Source organism: Carcharodon carcharias, chromosome 11 (assembly GCF_017639515.1).
Source record: "Carcharodon carcharias isolate sCarCar2 chromosome 11, sCarCar2.pri, whole genome shotgun sequence".
Classification (NCBI taxonomy): domain Eukaryota; kingdom Metazoa; phylum Chordata; class Chondrichthyes; order Lamniformes; family Lamnidae; genus Carcharodon; species Carcharodon carcharias.
In genome coordinates, this window is record NC_054477.1 from 85,413,527 (window position 1) to 85,435,440 (window position 21,914).

The 21,914-nt window shown below is 39.5% G+C and overlaps 1 protein-coding gene across 13 annotated transcripts in view; it reads right to left on the reverse strand.

Annotated features, from left to right (window-relative positions):
- Window positions 1-15,339, reverse strand: part of picalma (phosphatidylinositol binding clathrin assembly protein a) — a 149,585-nt gene extending 134,246 nt beyond the window's left edge. For all 13 annotated transcript variants that reach the window (XM_041198807.1, XM_041198806.1, XM_041198805.1 and 10 more), the window contains exon 1: window positions 14,812-15,339. In XM_041198807.1, coding sequence (XP_041054741.1) covers window positions 14,812-14,941 — 130 coding nt within the window. In that variant the 5' untranslated portion in view covers window positions 14,942-15,339. The remainder of the gene's footprint in view (window positions 1-14,811) is intronic.
- Between the last annotated feature and the right edge of the window lie 6,575 nt (window positions 15,340-21,914).

Here is a 21,914-nt window from a genome sequence, read left to right on the forward strand (position 1 = left end):
AAATTAATATTTGAGGAAGTAGCCACTCTACAAGTATTCATTTCAAGTAGTATTTATTCAGTTTCTAGTAAAACTTCAAGCTGAAAGATCCGGTTGGCAGAGAAACAGCTATCAATTCTACTCTTTGCACCTGCACTATACATTTGAAGATGACACATGAAATGGTGCATTGAGACTGTGTACATAATCCAATCTTAGATTGGGATCAGTTCTATGCCCATCAATGAAAAAAGGCTGCTCTGTTAATGCAAAAAGAATGAGCTCCACAGTGTAAAAGAAAATAGCTGCCAGTGTTAAACAGATGAATAATTGGCACATTTCCTCCCGTCAAAATGCTACAACGTCATTTTCCTCACTGGCACACTTTCCAGAAGAGACACCATTGCTTGGGTTCATAAGGCCATTTTTAGACAATTCAAGCAATGTCAATCTATACTGTTACTGGCACTCACATCAGCAGCTGGTGCTTTCATGTCAATTCATCGATTGTTGGAGAGACATTATATATACACACACACACACAAACACACACACAAACTTTGCCTTCTATTAAAATTGAAATAAAGTCACAGTATGTGTCAGAAAGCTAACTGCACTTAATAGTGGATCATCTAGCCTTATATAAAAAAGTTACTAGCACAATAATCTTGTATTTGTACCTAAGATATGAATATGCTTATCAAAAGTCTTATTATAAAGTACAGGTCAAATTGGCTCAACAAACCATTCTCAACGGAAGTAAATTATGAACATAGCATTTAAAAAGTCAATAAAAACTATAGTGCAATAATTTTAAGATCTAAAAGCACATTTTTCACAGTTGGACAATACCAACCCAGATATTTGAGATTACACACACAAATTTTCTAATGGCACATTATCCTATGTATAGACTCAAAGATTCCTGATCCCATCCTCAAACTGTAGCAGGGCTGGAAGAGTAAACAAACTTGCCATTTTTTCCTTCCAATTACTTAGTCCACCACATTTTTTCCTTCCAATTGCTTAGTCCACCACATTTTATAACAACTACATGTGCATGGGAAAACTGCATTATTTAACTGACCATTTGATGGAACAGCATGGCCAGCCTTTTTATTTAGTGTTATGACATGGCAGCTAATGTGTGCTAGGCGGACCAAATCCACAAAGGAAACTCAGTCATGCTATCACAACAGTTTTGCAATTTGTATTTATTACGAGAAGATGGATACACTAAATTCAGAAGTAATAAGTCCACCAAGACCTTTAGAGATTTAAAAAATTAAAAATATTTATCAACAAAATATTTCAAACACATAAGACCACAATTACTTACTTACTGCTATAATAACTCCTAAAATTCCTAATTAACCTGACCCCCAGTTACACCCTCTTTAAGGCAACAGTCCAAAATAGATTTTAGATTTAAATCAGAACTAGCAAGTTAACACAATACCCACTTGACAGTGGAATTACAAATGGCTTTTCCCCAATTTCAGTTTTGTTCTATATAGCAGACATATGCACAAATGGTTGGAGGCGTCATTAAGGCTATTTCACACACTCTTGTTAGATCTTTCATTCTCCTTAATATATGCTTCTCTCTTAATATGTAAATTCTATTCTTCCATGTGTCTTTGAAACTGTATCTTCCTCATAATATAAAAACTTCTATGTTGCCAATACTGTCAGTAACTTTTGAGAAAAATAAAACACACTCCTTAGCCCTGCTTATCTGGCAAGTTGTAAACAGATGAAGATCCCTTTAAAATCCAAACAATCCCTTCATTTATGTAAAAATGCAAATTCCCTTCTTACCTTACATGCTAAGCCAGCATCCATGTTTACTCATTAGCATGTCAAGTACATTTCTATACCTAGCTTCTTTTGATGATTTCAAACTTGCAGTCTACTTGACTCCAAAGTAATTAAAAATCACACAGACATACCCAGTTATACTTACCCCCATAAACCTACTTCACAATAAACCAGAAAAATATGAAAATTTTTATACTTTCATCACACTGGTCTCTCTCGTGCAGGCAATGTCACACAAAGTTTAGTTGCAGTCAAGTTGAATAGAAAAGGAACTTTCTAGCAAATCCATACTGGGTTAACACAAAGCTATGAATCCAGTATTGAAAAACACCATAAAATATCACTTTTGTCAGATTATGTATGCATTCCTGGCCCTTTTCAGTTGTACTTTCTAATCATTAGAGAGGCTCAACAACAGGAGCAAGGAAATTAAAATTAGAGCGAATAACTCTAATGTAAAGGTATGATGGACCTTCTACCCCCAAAATTATTATAGATTGGTTACAAATATGGCTTACACATGCAAAGGGCAGGTGCAATTCATTTGCAGTCTCTTAGTCAATGCCATTTAAATACCATTAACAACTTTCATCCTCTCACATCCTCTTGTACTCTCAAATCAAAAGCTCAGATTGAAAATTTATCATACAGATTTTGTAGATTTAAAAAGCATAGCAACAAGTTTCAGGTGTTTCCCAGTGTCTTATAACCTTCAAAGCTGGTTTTTTTTTAAAAAAAGAGTAGTCATCAATAGATCCTCACCCCTGCATAAGGCCACAGTTCTCTTGTCAAATTCCATCTTTATTACACAATTCCAGGATTATGATTTTTGGGCTCTGCATTCAGCTATGCATCCATTTATAATCACGTCCTTTAGTTTATGTCAACTGTACAGGTCAAATTTTATTTTTAATTGGATAAAGATTTCTGACCAGGCCAGATCGATCAGGACAGGACAGATCTCCCATCCTAAACTCTGGACATCCCAAAGCACTTTACAGCCAATCAATATTTACATAACACTTTTAATGTAATAAAAAATCCCAAGATGCTTCACAGGAGCATTTTAAAACAGAATATGACATCAAGCCACATGAGATGTTAAATCAGATGACCAAGAACTTGGTCAGAGATGTAGGGTGCAAGTATTACTTCAAAAGAAGCAAAGGAACATAGAGAAGGGGAAAAGGCGTAGGGAGGGAATTCCAGAGTGTAGGGTCTAGGTAACAGAAGGCATGACCACCAATAGCGGAGCAATTAAAAATCAGGGATGCTCAAGAGACAGGAATTAGATGAGCACAGATATTTCGGAGGGTTGTGAAGCTTGAGGAATTTGAAAACAAGGATGAGAACTTGAAATCAAGATGTTGCTTGCTTGACCGGGAGGCAATGTCGGTCAGTGAGTAAAGTATGATGGGTGAACTGGACTTGGAGCAAGTTTAAACAGAGGAAGGAGAGTTTTGGATGACCTATGGATGTGTGAGATAGAATGTGGGAGACCAACCAGGAGTGCATTGGAATAGTTAAGTCTAGAAGCAATAATGGCATGAATGAGGGCTTCAGCTGTTGACCTGAGGCAGGGGCCAAGTGAGCCTTGAACTCCAGGTGTAATTCTGGTAAATGTAGGCCACATTCCCTTCAAGGCCAAAATAAGGTGTGGTCTTACCGGTGTTTTGAAGCATGACTTCTACCCTCCTTGCATGCTCATCCTCTAGATATAAAGGCCAGCATTTCATTAACCTCTGATTGTTTTCTGCACTTGCCTGTTAATGACATTTCAATGACTCCCAAGTCTCTTTGGACTTCCACTGTTTCTCGCTTTTCACTTTTTAGGAAGTACCCTGTTCTATCCTTTTTCAGTCAAAAGTGAATGACTTCACATTTCCCTACACTGAAATCCATTTGCCACAGTTTTGCCCATTCACTTAACCTACAAATATCCCTTTATAATGTGCTTTCATCTATACTGTTACAACGATGCCTATATGAACACCACTGGCAATATTTGCTCTGAAATATAGCAAATCCAATGGTGCAGCAGTCCCTCAATATTGTCATCCTGAATGTACAACTTTCTCACTCAAAACAAAAATAGTGCTACCACTAAGCCAAAGATGACATTTTAGGGATCAAATTCCACAGTGATCCATTTTTAATAATAGTGATGTGATTATAGGTACTAATCAGAAATATTTGGCTTTGCTGCTTGATTTTGAGAGCTGATTTACTTCACATGCCTTATGATCATCAACCAAAAAAAATACACAGGCTATGTATTTACTAAAACTCAGCAATGGCTTATATATTAAAAACTATTTTAAACCAACTTTTCCACAAAACATCTAGTTTAGAAATGGCTCAGAAACAGAAAGGAAGTAAGAGCTAAGAAAATAGAGTAGGAGTAGACAACAATGAATATATGTTAATGTTCTCAGATTTGAGGTGGGGCGGGGCAAAGAGAGAAAGAGACGGAAGAAATCTTAATACTGATCGCTCGCATTCTACTTGAATGGAACATTCCGATTTCAGCTCCATGATTGATCAAGGTTTGCATTGCTGCTAATTGCTCACCAACATGGAATTACTAACCTCCTTTCAAAAAAAGTGACCGTAACTGAAAGAAATAAGCGCAACTATCCCAACAGCAAGACCTGAAATTTCATTTAAAATAATTACAGTTTTAGCAGAAGTTGGAAATCAGCTCAGTAATTATGTCACTTATCTTGTTTTACACATACCAGCACTGATTTGAAAAAAACACTTAATCTGGTCGACACCACTGTAAGACAAGACAATTTGGAGGAGGCAGAAAGCCAGTCAGAAAGTAAAAACATAGGGCAGAATTTTCAATATTTAATCATTGCTGGCTGAATCAACAGTGACCATTAGCAGGTCGAGAGCCTGTTGAAATCTCCAGCGGCTTTGCTGTAGCTCTTTAACGGCTCGCTGCCAGAAAGCACAGGTGGGAACTTGTGCCAGATCTGGCAAAAGAAGGATTTCTAATTAAAAAGGGACCCTGGTAGGGGTCAGAAAGGTTCAACTACACATGTATTGTTGAGGCAGCAGCACCACAGGAATGGAGAAAAGACCTGGGAAGGCTGCTCCCTGCAACTTCACCCCCCGAGACCTGGAGGTGTTGCTGCAGGATCGCAGGGGCTGCAGTGGGGTGATATTTGCAAAGCACAGGAGGAAGAGGACAGCCTCTCCCATCAAGCAGAGGTGAACGGGAGTGGCTGAGAAAGTCTCTCTCCAACCTGGAGACCAGAAAAGGTAAATGGTTTTGCACTTTCAGGTGCCAATCCCCACATTTTCCAGCATTTTCCTGTTCAACACTCCTCAGAACACCAAACCTTGCAGCTCCATTCATTCCTCTCTCCCCAGGCACAACATATCCAGCTAAACAGCCACTCACTCTCATCCTCTTGCAACCAATGATTCAGTGACCCTCTGCAAATGTCCTTCTCTCCTATCCACGCAAGCAATTTCTAACACTCATAACTTCAGAGACCCAGGGGGGAGAAGCAAGAGATGGCTCTTCAGTGACAGGCACTTTGATGGCCACTGGAAATGCATACCCACATTGGAAGGAGGGTATCATCTGTCAATTATCTGCCAGAAAGCCTGAGCCACTGGTGCTCAGACGTGTTGAGGACATTGATCCTCTGCCTGGATGTCCTGGGTGGGAATCTCACTTCCTTTGAACTGGAATTCTGTGTCGATCCCCTCTGCCCTGTGGAGCAGCATGTGGCCTAGGAGAAACAGCTGCTGCAGCTCCTCTTGTTTGTCAGAGGTTCAAGGTGGAGCTTCATAAGCTGCTCCCGTGCAATGGTGAAGGTTGGCAGGAAGGAATTGCAGCTGAAATTTAGGGAAGTGAGCGAAGTAAATTCCAAGGAGTTGGAATCGCCTGGAAGCAGTTGGGCCTGGAAGTTGGGAGCAATAAAAGTACTCTCTCAGGAGTGGAACGAGAAGCAGCATCTGATAAAGCCATGTCTGGTGCTCTTCAGTTTTATTGATCAAAAATCTGTGAAGTAGCTGTTCCGCCTGTGTACTTGCCTGGTTGATCCTGGCAAATTTCTGACAGTCCAGGAAATAGATGTGCTGGCTGTTAAAGCCAGAATGCAGGTTAAAAACAGTAAATTACCTATTAGAATATTTAAATGGCCTACCGAAAAGCTGCAAAGGGGGTCCCCATCCACCTTCAAACCCACCTAGGCGAAAAGCAGAAGTGAGTAATTGACACTGGGATCCCAATCCAATGTGACTTTTAGGGCATTTAACTCTCTACACATACCTAGGCCCACCTCCCCTTGAATTATGGAATTTTTTTGAAGTCAAAATTTTCTCTTGTTCCACTGTAGTCACCTTCATATAACATGTTCTAACCAGAAAGACCAGTTACTACATCTTAACTCCTGCAGCAACAATTTTGTGTTCAGTCAACACAATGTGCGCTCAACAAATCTACTTTCAACAGGTTTTCTTCCCTGAGATTGGAAATGCCATCACTATGAGCCTAGTCCATCAGCTAACTGCTGAGCCAAATTATGCAGCTAGCAAATTTTCAACCGTGAATAGCTGGAACATAAACTTCCACATAGCATCACTACTAACTGATGAAAAGGGAAAAGTGCAAATACACAGCAGGTCCACTAGCATCTGAAGAGACAGGTATCATTTTCTTCTGGGAATGGTACCAATTCTTTGCTTAAGATAAAATATAAACAACCTTGCTTTTTGCAAACACAAAGTGGCATTTTTGAACATACATTCCTCCGACCATTAGCCAGCCATAGGCAGATATTGCTCGCCTGAGTTCAGAACAATGAGGGCCAAACAGGTTATTACAAGTTCAAACACTTCAGACGTGGAATAATCTAGGCACTCTTGGTTTGTTTGTAATAGATTTCAAAATCAACACATTAGAATAGCTTTGCTTTCTAATCTTGCGTCACCTGGTTGCACAGATGACTATGCAGCAGACCGTTCAGTCAATCTGATGTAGCCAAGGTGTTGCACCAGCTGTGGATAAATCAATCATTGGTCATGAAACAGCTCATGAACATCTGGGCAAGAAGATTTTGTAACAGGAATTGTATTTAAAAATTGGAAGAGATTCCAATTACAATAAATCTGTAAAATGATGTAGCTGTTCCAGCAATGTTTTACATTTTGCAGACAACTGCGGAACAGTGAATGCTGCCCTAAATAAATCAGTGCCGTTAATGACAAAGTATGAGATTGTGGCAAAGGAAATTTCAGCAAAGCGATGCAGTAATTTGAATAAACATATGCAGATGTAATTCAGATACGTTGTTAAGAAAAATTAAAAAGGCTAAAGATTCCTTGAAAATGTGAGCAGATGATGCAAGGACAACAACTAGTGTTTATATAGTGCTTTTCATGTTGGAAAACATCCCAAGGTGTTTCACATGAGTGTAATCAGACAAAAAGTAACATTTAACCAAAGGAGGAGATATTAGAACAGGTGGCTGGCCTAAAGCTTGATCAGAACTATAGATTTAAGGAGCATATGCTGTAATAAGGACTGAGGGATAAGTTTCTCCAAGGAGGGGATATGGTTATCAAAAGAGAGGAGTTTGGAGAGCCCATTCCACAGTATGGCTCCACAGACCAGTGGACTGGATGCCAAAAAGGTCATGAAGACAGGAGGTGGGGAAGCAAAATGTTCTCGGGGTTTGGGGGGGGTGTGTGTGTGTGTGTGTGTGTGTGTGTGTGTGTGTGTGGAGCGGGTGGATATGGGTAAGGTGAAAGTTAAGGTCAAGTTGCAGTGTGTGTATGGCAAAACTTGAGAAGCTGGTGAGTAAAGTGTTGGGGAAGTCAAACATGGGAGTGACAAAAATATTGAACAGTATCAGCAGCAGTTGAGTATAGTGCAACATATACTGTCCATTTACATTTGTGAAGAGGCCACAGAATAGAATTTGAACTTCTTCTCAGGATCAAACAGGAGACCAACATTGCACACTCAAGGTTTAGTCTCCAGAAACTGCAAGAGTGCAAGGGAATTAGCAACTCCCAAATCTTATGTCTCCTGTGAGTCAGTGCATCTTTCCCTGTCTAATTTCTACAAAAACAATAGCGAAACCCAGGAGTTATCATAAAAAACTCTTACTCTGTATGTATATCAGCTACTCAAATACATCTTACACACTTTGAGTGAATTCTCCTCACTCTTTCCAAAAGCTAAGTAAACACTCATAACTGAATCAAGACACAGGCTTTGGACCAATAGGTAGTTTAATTTACAGATGACAGATGAACAAACACCACAAAGTGTGATATATATTTCCCCCTCTCCTTGTTTTTCCTGAACATGGCCTTTAAAACAGAAGGCCCCATGGCTGCAAACTTCCAGCTTAACTCTCATTGACTAAGGTTTTTAAAAAGTACAAATAGCCAGTTACCAGTCTCACACACCAATTGCTCTCTGACCGAAAACCATTTATGGAGAGTGAATATTGTACATTAACATGAAATTTCTGCATTTTAATGAAGCTATCAATCATAGAGGCTGCAGCCAATCAAGAGCCCCACTCACTTCTCAAACATCTCCACAGCTCCCACATATCCCTGACATTTTATTTTGCTCCACTTCTCCACCCCTTCAAACTGTACAAAACTCATTACATTTCTACCTTTTAGCTCTGAAGAGTCATACAGACTCAAAATGTTAACTCTGTTTCTCTCTCCACAGATGCTGCCAGACCTGCTGAGTTTTTCCAGCATTTTCTGTTTTATTTCAGATTTCCAGCATTCGCAGTATTTTGCTTTTATCTCAAAACAGCTTTTAAAGTCATTGCTATAGACGGAGGCTTGTGTCTGGAATAAAAACAACACCATAAGCAGCACATGTCTCAAAGTATTCCTGAGGAATTATACGACCCATCTTTAACAACAGCATCAAATGTTTGGAAGTGAAACCTTCTAAATTCTACTGGGTTAGCAGAGACATAATGGTTTGAATGTAGGTGATATGGTATTTCTAGTAGTACAAAATGTAGTAGTTTTTTTTAAGAAAATTACACAGGCAAGAATACATATTCAAAACTTAATGGGATGACTTTGATCTTGCCAATGTAAGTTGGAAAAAAATTCTTGCTCAATCGCAACTGGATAGCAGACAGTGCTCATGGAATACAGATAGCGGCAGACAGATATCAACAACATTTAGCTTTGTCCATGTGGAACTTTCTGTCTCCAGGTGACATTGCTAAGGGGCAGAATATAAGCCAGGGGAAGCGGGCCGAAGATAGGACAAGATGACTGAAGGAGTAGGAAGAGAAGACAAATTAGCAAGTGGCAAAAAGAAACAAATAAATCAGAGGAAAACTATCATCTCCTAAAATATATCTCAAATCATAAATTCAGTCACAAGTCAGAGGAGAATAGGCAACAAGGGTTTGGGAAAGAGAGCAAGAGAACAACAAGGAGAAGAAATTTTTTGAATCATCTTAATTCCTATTCATTGTCTGGGTATATTCCTTGATAATTCTCATTTTTGTTCTCTCTTACTCCAAAAACACAAATTTAATGAACACAAACATCCATCTATGATTCTAATATAGTATAGGCTTCAATGACCTTTCCTGGTAACTTACCAGTAATCTGTAACACTGTTATCATACTGATTTTCCTCTTCTATTTGCCATAAAATTTTATCCCCTCATCTAATTGAGCAATCTGAATCAACTTTGTACTCCAGTACTCTATTTGCCTCTTCTACTGCAAACTACACTGCCTTTGTGCACAGTTGGTTCAAACAGTAGTACTGAGAGAGAATGGGTAAAAGTGACCTTACATTTAGTGTGGGATTGGAAGGAGCAGAGAGATAGGAATGTAATTACTTGAATCAACCAAGTGCAGTGGGAGGTTGGTGGGGCAAGAGGAGAAATTGATAGTTATTTTGAGTTGTTGATAACAAAACAGGTTCAAGGCTACTGATCAAAAACTATTTTGTTACTCAAGTTGGAAAATGCAATTTACAAGAGCCAAATGAAACACATGATGACAACAAAAGGTTCGCTGGTCCCCAAAGACCTTCTCCATCAATTCTAATTAAATCAAAAGTACTAATTTGGTGGCAGGAAGTGGAGAAAAGCTAATTTAAAATCAATCTTGTATGACTTTACTGGGGTATACCAAAATGGCTGTGCTCTCAAGGATACCATACCTTAGAAAAAAAACGTCTGAAAAGTGCTTCAAGTCACTTTATGAAGTACAATTAACATTATGCAGGCAAGCACAGTATGATTGCCCAAAAAGCAAATGAAATGAATGACCAGCCGGTCAAGTCGGCTTGGTGGTGTTGATTGAGCAACAAACATTGGCCAGGCCATCGGCAGAACTCCAATTTTAACTAGTGCAATGGGACCCAACAGGCAGATAGGACATCAATTTAATGCCTCAGCTGAAAAATGGCACTTCTGATGCTGCAGCATCTGCTCAGTACTTCACTGGTAACAATCTAGATTATATACTAAAGTGAGATTTGAACCATCAATCTCCAGAATCAAATGTATTATGCACTACTGAATGAATCTAAATGACACAATTTTCCTTTCAAAAACAAAATGGCATATCACACATTCGTTTATTCAACATAATCACCTCAACAATAATCAGATTTAAAGAATTACTGTGGATTTCTATGCATTTTAGAAAATTCAAAAATTTGATTCAGATATCTTCCATTTCAACACAAATTCTTTTAAAAGCAGATATAGAACATGTTTAAAAGCTACTTGACATTTTAAGTTATATTTTCAATGTAGCTGCATTCATTCTTTTAAGATGTCATGATCGAAAAGCACCTCACTATCACCTTTATTTGGTGGTGGGTCAGTGGCATTTTTCTTTCTCAACCTAGAAAAGGAAATCAGTGTGGTCAAAATCACTATTGACAACATGAATTGGGAAAAAAGCACATTAAACATTGAATAGTTGAGGCTGTTTAATCACCACTTGTAATTTGTGTTATCATATATTAAAGTTAATTTCCTCATTAACTTAATGGAGATAAATGTTTATCACATACTGTTACTGGAAGCATCATGAATTCCAGATTGAATTGGTACTTGGAACGGAAGGTTAAACAATCTTTCAATGATTTCATGAATAACCGATGTAAATGTAATACAGTTTTGTATTACTTTTGGAAAAGGCTTCCAGTTACTGAATTAATTTAAAAAAAATCAAATTTCAGATTTCTTTTTTAAATTGGATAAAATTACTTCTAACAGATTTCCTTTAAGCCATTTTTCTACAAGTATTGACAATGCAACTGTTGCAGTTTAAAAGGTACCTTCCACACCAATCAATAAGTGTGTTGCTACTATAGATAAGTGCAATTTCCAATGATGAAAACGCATACAGTGCTTAAATGGCAAACTGAGAAAATTGAAATTTTGGCAATTTTGTTAGGTTGGAATGGGTGTAGGGGGAAACATGGAGCAGCAGATGCAGAGGCGCACAGAGAAAGGAACAGAGGGAAAGGTTGCAGAGGGAGAAAGACCCTCTAAGCCATCAGCATCACAGAAACACAAGCTGCACGAGTTAAGCAGCACATGGTATCACAAGTAATATTAATACTTGGTTTGTACAGGTTAAGTAATTTTTGGACATCAACAAAATGTCTAAAATTGTATTAGAACAGAAGTCAGCCTTTTGTGAAGTTGATTACACCAGGTATAGTAATAATACATATTGAGCATATTATTTTCTGGTAATGATAAGTTGATGAGATCAGTCGCTAGGATATCATAATCATTAATATTTCACCATGGACATGAATACATACGAACTGAATGATACTAATTTCTGTCAGCAAAAGAGTCACCCTCTAAATGCCAACCAAGACTTTTTTTTAATCAAAATGGGTATCCAAGGTTATTCAATTAGCTCACAGCTTGAAGTTTGTTCTTGCAGGTTATGACACCTGAACCTCTCAATGATAGCAACAAACTGGAAATTGTCCCAGTGTAGTACAGCATCTTGCAACAATTCCTACAAATGTTTTCACTAACCAAGGATCATACCATTTACTAATGCCAAGATTTTCCATAAAAATTCAAAGGTTGTAAAAATGTTAGTTTCCAAGTGGATCTAATGCTATAGCAAATAACTTGCCCCCATAACAACTGCATTTATATCATACCAAGATCTGCATTATATCACTGGTTCCTGATATGGACGTCTCATGGCCAATTGCAACTCAAAAATAATCTTACCAATGCTCAATAAGGACATTTCTACCGAGTCTTACAAACTACAGTTACAGTGAATTTCAGCAAGCTTACTTTCAGGTTGCACCTGGCTGCTAAATCCTACATGCCAGGAACTGACACCTCAACCATTGATAACTAAGTTGGGCGAGAAAGGACATCAGGTCTGACATATCCTGAGCCCAGAAATAATTTAACTCATTCACACATGACTCACTATATATGAAAATGTTTTTGATCCACAGAATTAGTAAAATGACAGTTTTTGCCACGTTACAGCATTTAGATTTCAATTCTGCACAAGGGAGTCAGGATGGAGTGGTGTCTTCAGGCGAAACAGGGTTCAAATAACTTGATCAGAGCATGTAGCAATTATTCAGCCCTTATTTTTTGACTCGTATTCCAGTCAAGTGGATGATTTTGGGAAGCTAAGAAGTAGAATGGGTTCAAGCATGGACGCTTCTTTGCAGTACAGACCGAGGAGCTCAGAATCACTAAACTAAGGTGCAAGAGGTTAACTAAAGAGAACTATACAAAGCTCGGGGTTTAAAATCACCTCAAAGTTTAACATTTAGCTGTATGCAAGAATGTCTTTCATCCCTGAAGCCAGTAAAGTGTGCCAGTTTTGTATCCTATTTTCAATAAATGTTTTGACCTTTTACCATGGGTACAATTGGAGCTCATCTCTTGAATGAGCCTCAATAATAGTCAGCAGCTTATATGACCTTGGGAGGTTTTGCACCTAAGCCAATCCAACCCTTAACCAATGCCCACATAGTAGACTTTCAGTACAGGAAGGTGGATAGCAGTAAGAAAAGAGGAATGATTGCTGATTTACCCTTCCATAACTAACACAAGATTAGTGAAGCCACTTGAAACATCCCTATAGCTGTTCTGGCAGTAATCGTGTGATCACCAAATCAGCAAGAGAGTACACTGAAAATTGGTGTTTTAAAACACTCACTAGGCTGGAATTCTAGTGCTTGGTGACGGGGGGCGGTGGGGTGTTGAGAGCTACCCACTACAGACTCTCTCATTCCAGCTTCAGTGATTTTGAGAGTTAGATCAGGACATGATTGTTAATTTCACATTTATATGCATTGCAAACCATTCTGCATCAGCAAGTATAAGTCGTATAATGCTAATCTCAGAAAATATATCAAATGAATAGATTTAAAACAGAGCTTGTTATTTTCATTGATTAAAACAGGTAAATGTTTTCATTTTCCAAACTACCTAATGAGTATAGAATGTCAGGATAACTAACTGTAAATCAATTGATAAATCACTGTGAAGTTATAGTTTTTTCTGTTCATACCTTACAGCATTCTCCTAGCAAAGAACACCTGTTCAAGACTATCAATGCCACTCTAAAAAGCTCCAAAGAGGTTAATAATACGAGCAGAGAAAACTATTCTTCCAATTGCCATATTTTGCAGGTTGAAAAACTGCTGAGCTTGCATACTCCAGACAAGCCAATATCCCGAAAAAATGCCGTGCAGGTACTGTGGGCACAAACCAGCAGTTTCCCAGCACAGGATTTTAACATTGTAGCAGTAGTTAAAAAGTATCATTTTCTAAACAAAATACTAAAAAATATTAAATGTGATTTCTCCCTGTATGCTGATTTTGCTGGTTACCATTTAAAAAAACTTGGGGCATTGCAGCACAGCAGTATGTACCAATCTGATTACATTAAAATTTAAAACTCTTAAAATCACTAGATAGCTCAAAAATTCTAAAAAAAAAGAGAACAGATATAAGAAAGTCTGCTGCCAGTATAGTTCTGAGTCACATTTATCCAAAAGGGCCCATCACTTGAAGCTAGCAGGCAATTTTTACAATGTTAATGTTGTTTAGCTCTCAGTTTTACTGCAGCAGCTCTGGTTGCGTTCCCAGACTGAGTTTATAATAGTTTTTTTTTAAATACTTTCCACGAGCTGTAATAGAAGCATCTTAGATTAGATCAACATATTTTATTAACTGACTATTTTTAAATAATGTTCTTGCTGCACATCAGCAATAACACTAAGTTATGTTGAAAATAGTGAAGGCAAATATTGGTACTGCATTGGGTTCAAGCCACGCACATCTCAGCCAACTTTTGGAAGCCAATTCTAGGCAACACTATGCAATGTGGCAGATTTTCAGAAACAGGAGGAAACTTCCAATCTGAGACACTTATGTCCGGTTCTTCAGCCTACGAAAAACTAACAAGTTCCCAGATAAAGACTTTAGGGATACAGTATCTGGAGCCCTGCTCTCAGTCAATAAAAGGTTGAAAAATATGCCTTAGTTAAAACAAGTCATTTCAATAATAGAAAATGCTGATTCATTATAACGTGAATATGAGTTGGGCTGTAATTTCTGTCCTCAATAGTAGCTTTCAGACGTGTAACCACAGCTACCACATCACAGCAGACCGCAAAAATGTATGGAAGTCCTGAGACTTCCACCCCGCCCCTCCCACCGCAAACTCCCTACCAGCAAATGCATTGCATCAAAAAAAAAATCTGGAGTAACTATGTAATAAAAAATTATTAAAATGTATACGTCAATACACTTGAGGGTCTACTGAACAAAATCAAGGCCAAGGGCGTTATCTGGGGCCTGGTACCGCATGAAAACTAAAGACCTTCCCCTGACAACACACACCAACTCCAAACACAACCCACTGGCGTTAAAATCAAACCCAATGGTGAGAATAACAACGGTCGGGATCGGAAAGCGCTTTCATTTTCGCTGTGAGAATGTGCAAGAAAGTGCTTACAGTCAAGGTGCTTCTTCTTGGGGCCCATGATCTCATGTGTGGTGGCTTTACAGACGGTTTTAGAGACAGCGGAGCCGGTGACACTGTGCTGAGCCGCGGCGATACGATCCGTGATACTCTGTCCCGACATCTTCCCTCCTCGCCAGCAGTAGATTCACACACAAGAGGGGGTTTAAATCCCTCTCGCTGAGCAACCCCGGCCAGAGAGAGACCAAGAAAAAAAAAACAACCAAAACAAAAAGTAAACTGAAAACCCAGAAAGGATGGAAAGCGAGCAGAACTGACTGCACCGAGCTTTTCTAATTTATATATAAGGCGGTCACTTGGGCAGCTGTCGCCACCCAGGGTTCAAATCCTCTTTCTTCCTCTGCCGAAAGGAGCAGGAGTTACAGGAAAATGGCGGGTTTGAACCAGGCTCCTGCCCACTGGATCGTTATCATGTGATCATCCACCAACCTCGCACCAGTTGGAGCCCATCAGCCAGTCCCAGACTTTCCCCCTGCAGCCCAGCCTGACACCACTGCTGCTGCTTCCAGCAAAAGATGCCCCTCCCTCCCTTGTCTGTGCCTGCCAAATGAGAGGTTCTATTTTGTTCGCTGAGCCTTTCTACTTATCCATCTGGACTTATGCACATCTGTCTACACGTGTACAGTTTTTGCACAAGATAAGCTGAATCCAGAATATAGATCGCATCCTGTAGATCATTGTCTTGAAGAGCCTTACCTTTTTTCGAAAACAAGATTAACTAGTTAAATGTAATTTTTACATCAAAATAAATCATTGCAATAACTTTTTGGCAGTAATTTTCAAGAAGATTTTCAAATGATATATTTGTATTTTTTTCATGAATAACTTGATTACTGCCAGTCATCATTATCCAAAATGAAATACTTCTTAACCTCAATAGTTAACTGGAGACTTTAAGAAGCAGAATTTTGTTAAAAAGTACTCATATTTTCACCTTCAAACATGAAATAAAAAGAGACACGCAAATGAAATCAATTGCTGCTGAGAAAGCAGGCTTCCATACACCCACTCAGATTTTTGAAATTGCCTGAAAGGACCAGTTCAACAATTCTTGAAATACATTGACAATACTCAGTCAGAGCAGGGGTTCTCAACCTTTTTTTTTCTGAGCCCCCCCACCGCCATGTTGTAGAAATTCCATGTAACACAAGTACTTTTTCGGTATAAAATTAGTCATACAATGAAACAAGTATGTTCATTATTATTTATGTTTACTTATACCTTGATTGCTATCCTCCAATCTTTCACATTTCTTGGGCTGAGATTCTCTCTTCAATGCTTCAACTGAGCAGAGAAGCCTCACATAATTATCCTTACAATATGAAAGTTCTTGGTACCTTAAGCAAGCACCTTAAAAATATGAAATTGGACACAATTCCCAATGGCAAAGCTACCAGTAACTCAAATTGGTGGCGGGGTGGGGGGTGTGTGTGTGTGTGTATGTATGTGTGTGGGGGGGGGGGGGGGGGGGTGGTGGGGGGGGGGGGGGTGGTGATTTGGAGAGAGTGAAATCAGAATGGCAAAGAAAACATGGACACATACAGAGTGGTGCAACTGTTTTGATGCACATAATCATGTCACTGGGGAAAAAAGAGAATAAGCTTTAGGTCATGGCATCTTTTTCTCGCTCTCTCTCTCTCTCTCTGGCTCCTGATGCAACAACACAGCATCTTATCTCCTTGCCCTACCTCCCTTCTTCCAAGGTCCCCATCTACACAATGCATCCAAATGCCAACCACCACTGCCTCACGCACAGACCTGCTTGCTTTTCTTCTGCCACTCTCCAAACTTCAACCAAAACCATTGTGAACACAGGGAACCCTGGTTCTGATTCACTCTCATTGGATGGCATCTTTTTTTATTAATTCATTGGCATTTATTGCCCATCCCTAATTGCCCTTGTTCAGAGGGCATTTGAGAATCAACCACATTGCTGTGGGTCTGTAGGCCAAAGCAGGTAAGGACGGCAGATTTCCTTTCCTAAAGGACATTAGTGAACAAAACCCAGATGGGTTTTTACAACAATCAGCAATGGTTTCATGGTCATCATTAGACTTTTAATTCCAGATTTTTATTGAATTCAAATTACACCATCTGCTGTGGTGGGATTCAAACTCAGGTCCCCAGACATTACTCTTGGTCTCAGGATTACCAGTCCAGTGACAATACCACTATGCCACCAACATTGCATTGTGGCAAAGGGCTTCTACAGATAATTTTGAAACACTAACCAACAAAATAATTTGTGGCCAATTATTGAAAAGGCTTCAATTCCATGAATTAGGAACATCTCATGGAGAATGATGGTTTAATCTTAGAAAACCTTAGCAGTCCAAATGATATCTGCCATGTTTCATTTGAAAAAATGCACCCTCAGACTCAGGGTTGCAGACACAGCATGCCCAACCAGCTGAAGTGCAAGGGTAACGGTAAAAGAGACCTCAACATTCTCATCAATACATGCCCTATCATGGCCAGATCACTTCAAAACTGTGCCTAAATTGTAGAACTACTCATTGTTTCACAATGCCGTGTCCAGCTCAAGTGGATAAATATAACTCATGATTAAAGTGGAATCATTTTGCAAGGATGTGCAGATCATCAAAAAAGAGGACTTCATCAGTTTGACACTTGGAGGAGTCTCTTCCTGAGAATGGGGTAGAGCATGTGTATACCATCCTGAATAGTAAAGCACCAGATCATTTTAATGATTGCTCAGTTGAGATCACAGCATCTCAGTATTGTTTCTCGCAATGTTGGCACAGAAGTACTTATTTTGAGCAGCAACCTTTACCGTCGGTATTTTTGACAACTTCCTCTCATTCATGCAACATACAATCTTCAAGCTTTCAATGACTCAATTATTGTGGTTTTGGGAAAGATCACAGTTCCTGTCCACTACAAAATTGTCAACCTAGACAGGTTCATGTTCTATGTAGATAAAGGCAAAAGCAAAATAACCTTTTCAATAGGCTTGGGTTCAAACTTGAAGATGTAGTATAAGGGTATCTGACATGGCAAGAGTTGATGTGGGAAACAGTATTGACCACAGTGTGATGTAAGGAGACACATGACCTAAGACTAAGGTTGGTTGTGGACTAGACAGTGACCTGTCTATAAGCAAACATGGAGTTAGCTCATAGCTTGGGCTATACCCTGTATTTATACAAGGCTCAACCAAAGTTCAACCATACAAGGCTCAGAACCCCTTTGTGAGACCTACTGAACATACAACAGGAGACCCCACCAGAGCACACACTAACATGATCAATACCCTTGGATTTGGGGAGACCAAGGGGTACTGTCTTGCTCCTCGAGTTAACTCATCAATTTGCCAGTTTTGGAAATTTTGAAATGGTTGCCATTTACAATCTTTGCCTAAGTGTCATAGGAGCTGAAATGACAGGAAGCAAACAGTATCATTGAACAAGTTGAATCATCATCCTGGATATCAAACCTAGTTGTTGCACAATACAAAAAAGGAAAACTTTGACAATAAATTGACCTTAAGATGGTCAACAAAGCTATCATTCCAGACCATTATCTGCTTCCTGCAATCCAAGAACTATTACCATCATTTCATGATCCCACAGTCTTCAGGAAGCTTAACATGCAACAGATCTGTCTTCAGATACCACTAGAGCAGAGCAAAGTCAATATCTTACAGCTTTTGTTACTTGTGAAGGTGTGTTTCAGTATCACAGAATGCCCTATGGACTAAATTCAGCACCAAGCACATTTCAGAAGAGTTTATTCTGTCTTGTCAGATATTGAGGGGTCACTTAAGCTACTTGATTACGTCATTGTCCATGGAAGGGAAAAACAGAGCACAATCAACGGTTATCAGTGGTGCTCACTCAACTCTCACAATGCAATTTGAGACTCAACAAGGACAAACGCGCATTCGGATCACCCGAGATTGATTTTCTTGGGAACAGTATGACAACAGCTGGAGTGAAACCCACACATTACAACATCAAAGCCATTCATGTGCTTCCGACCCTGTTTAACATGAAAGAGTTGGCATCATTACTCAGTACTACCAACTTTTATCACAAATTCGTTCCTAGGAACACAGTAATCACAGAGCCTCTTCAAAAGCCATTGCACAAAGATGCACAATGGGAATGGACAATTGCACAGCAACAGTATTGAAAATGTTATGGTAAAGATAGCATCTTTGCTAATCCTCACATATTTCAACTCACATGCGGAACTGTATGTCATAACAGATCTGTCAGGAAATGCATATGCACTTGTACTCTCACAGTACATTGAAGGAAGTGAACGACAAATCATTTATGTGTCAAGCCCATTGTCACAAACTGAACGCAAATACTCTACTGGAGAGTGGGAACTACTAGCTTGCATCGACACTTGTGAACATTGGCACATGTATCTCTGCAGTAGAAAATTCACTCTCCGCACTGATCACCAAGCGTTGACTACATTGTTAGGCATCTCAGGATTTGGTTATTGACCTCTATGCATCTTCAGATGGTCAGCTTATCTTCATCAGTATAACTTCAAAGTTGAGTAACTCACAGGTCTACACAGCTGATATGGAGCTGATATGCTTAGCTGTGCTACTATCACAGACAGCATTAACGATAATGAACCGACCTGTGACATTGAAGACTGTGTGATCATGGTGATTTTGCGCGCGACCGTGAATCTTGTTATGCAGAGAGGAGTTGAAGCCAGGATAGGCAATAGACAACATACTGCAGAAAGTAACCTAGTGCCCAAAAACCAAGTGGTCTTCCTAGTGGAAGAATTGGTCCTGTACTTGAGAGTACGCAATTAACTCCCATTAATTATATCAATTTGGAGTTGTTGCCATGGGGTCGGTTTTAGAGATGTGGGATGCGATTTAATGGATTTTCACTGAGTGTTCAAGCTATGTAGTTTCTAACAAACTCTTCTGTATAGTGTTGACATACGTGCTGCATGCGGAGCTGGAGTAGTTGTCCCAAAAGTGCTACAGCAACATGTGTTACATCTTGCCCATGAAGAACATCCAGGTATTGTTAAGATGAAACAATGATCCCATGAAGCAATCTGGTACAGATACAGATCACTATTATGATGATATGTGTATTTTTTTTATATGTTACATATATATATATTCTGTGTAGATAAGGGAAGCTGTGTCTGCGTGTCCAGGGTTAATCAAAGGAGACATTTTTGGAGTCAAATTGTTTGTGGAGTTTAAGGGATGAAAGAGTAAAGGTGTTATCTCTTTGCATTTGTAATGAGGTCTTAATTTACAAGTAAACAGAGTAGATTTGAAATTTACATTTGGGTTTGAGTGTTGAAATTGTTGTGTATCTATTGCATTTCAAAAGAGGTTCAAACGTAATTAAGATCATTTGCACCTTACAGGAGATTCGTGAGTAAATAGGATCAGGTTAAATTTTATTGATCCAAATTAGAGGTAACATAGGAACATAAAAGGTTTTAGTATTTGGAGAACCTAAGTTCTCCTCCACCATTTCCGCCAACTCCAGCATGATGCCACCACCAAACACATCTTCCCTTCACCCCCCCATCGGCATTCCGTAGGGATCGCTCCCTCCGGGACACCCTGGTCTACTCCTCCATCACCCCCTACTCCTCAACCCCCTCCTGTGGCACCACTCCATCCCCACACAAAAGATGCAACACCTGCCCCTTCACTTCCTCTCTCCTCACCGTCCAAGGACCCAAACACTCCTTTCAAGTGAAGCAGCATTTCACTTGCATTTCCCCCAACTTAGTCTACTGCATTCGTTGCTCCCAATGTGGTCTCCTCTACATTGGAGAGACCAAACATAAACTGGGCGACCGCTTTGCAGAACACCTGCGGTCTGTCCGCAAGAATGACCCAAACCTCCCTGTCGCTTGCCATTTTAACACTCCACCCTGCTCTCTTGCCCACATGTCTGTCCTTGGCTTGCTGCATTGTTCCAGTGAAGCCCAACGCAAACTGGAGGAACAACACCTCATCTTCCGACTAGGCACTTTACAACCTTCCGGACTGAATATTGAATTCAACAACTTTAGGTCTTGAGCTCCCTCCTCCATCCCCACCCCCTTTCTGTTTCCCCCTTCCTTTTTTCTCCAATAAATTATATAGATTTTTCTTTTCCCACCTATTTCCATTATTTTTAAATATTTTAAAATCTTTTATGCTCCCTCCACCCCCACTAGAGCTATACCTTGAGTGCCCTACCATCCATTCTTAATTAGCACATTCGTTTAGGTAATATCACCAACTTTAACACCTATGTGTTCTTTTGTTCTATTGTTGTTGACATCTTTTGATGATCTGCTTCTATCACTGCTTGTTTGTCCCTACAACCACACCCCCCCCTCCATTTCTCTCTCTCTCTCTCTCCGCCCCCGCCCCCCCCGCCACACACACACACACACACACACACACACACACACACACACACACACACACCCCTTAAACCAGCTTATATTTCAACTCTTTCTTGGACTCGAACTCAAGTTCTGTCGAAGGGTCATGAGGACTCGAAACGTCAACTCTTTTCTTCTCTGCCGATGCTGCCAGACCTGTTGAGTTTTTCCAGGTAATTCTGTTTTTGTTTTGGATTTCCAGCATCCGCAGTTTTTTTGTTTTTATCTAAGTTTAAAGGGATTTGTGGAGACAATAGAGAATGAAGATGAAAGGAGCAAGAAGTATTTATGAGAACAGTTTCTCAGCTGGAGTGAGTTGCTCTGGGGGATGTCTCACTGAAGGGCATCTCCTTTGTTTTTGGCTGTGAAAGATTTTTAACTGAAGAAAGCAACCTCAGACATAGGCCAGGAGAATATTTATCATGTGAAACAGTTTGTTTTGAATCTGCCTTTGGAAAACCACATCAGCATGTTTTGGTTCTGGGAAGTCATGGATTGTACTTTTGGTTGCAGTGAAAGGCAATTTCTTGACTTGGGTAATATTTCCTGGATTTTATACTTAAGAATCTATAGGGCTCTTTCCAAAAAGATAGTCTCATTGTGTATCTTTGGTAAAACATTTTTGGGTGTTATTTTCAAGGATCTTTTCTATCTGTTTATCTTTTACCGTG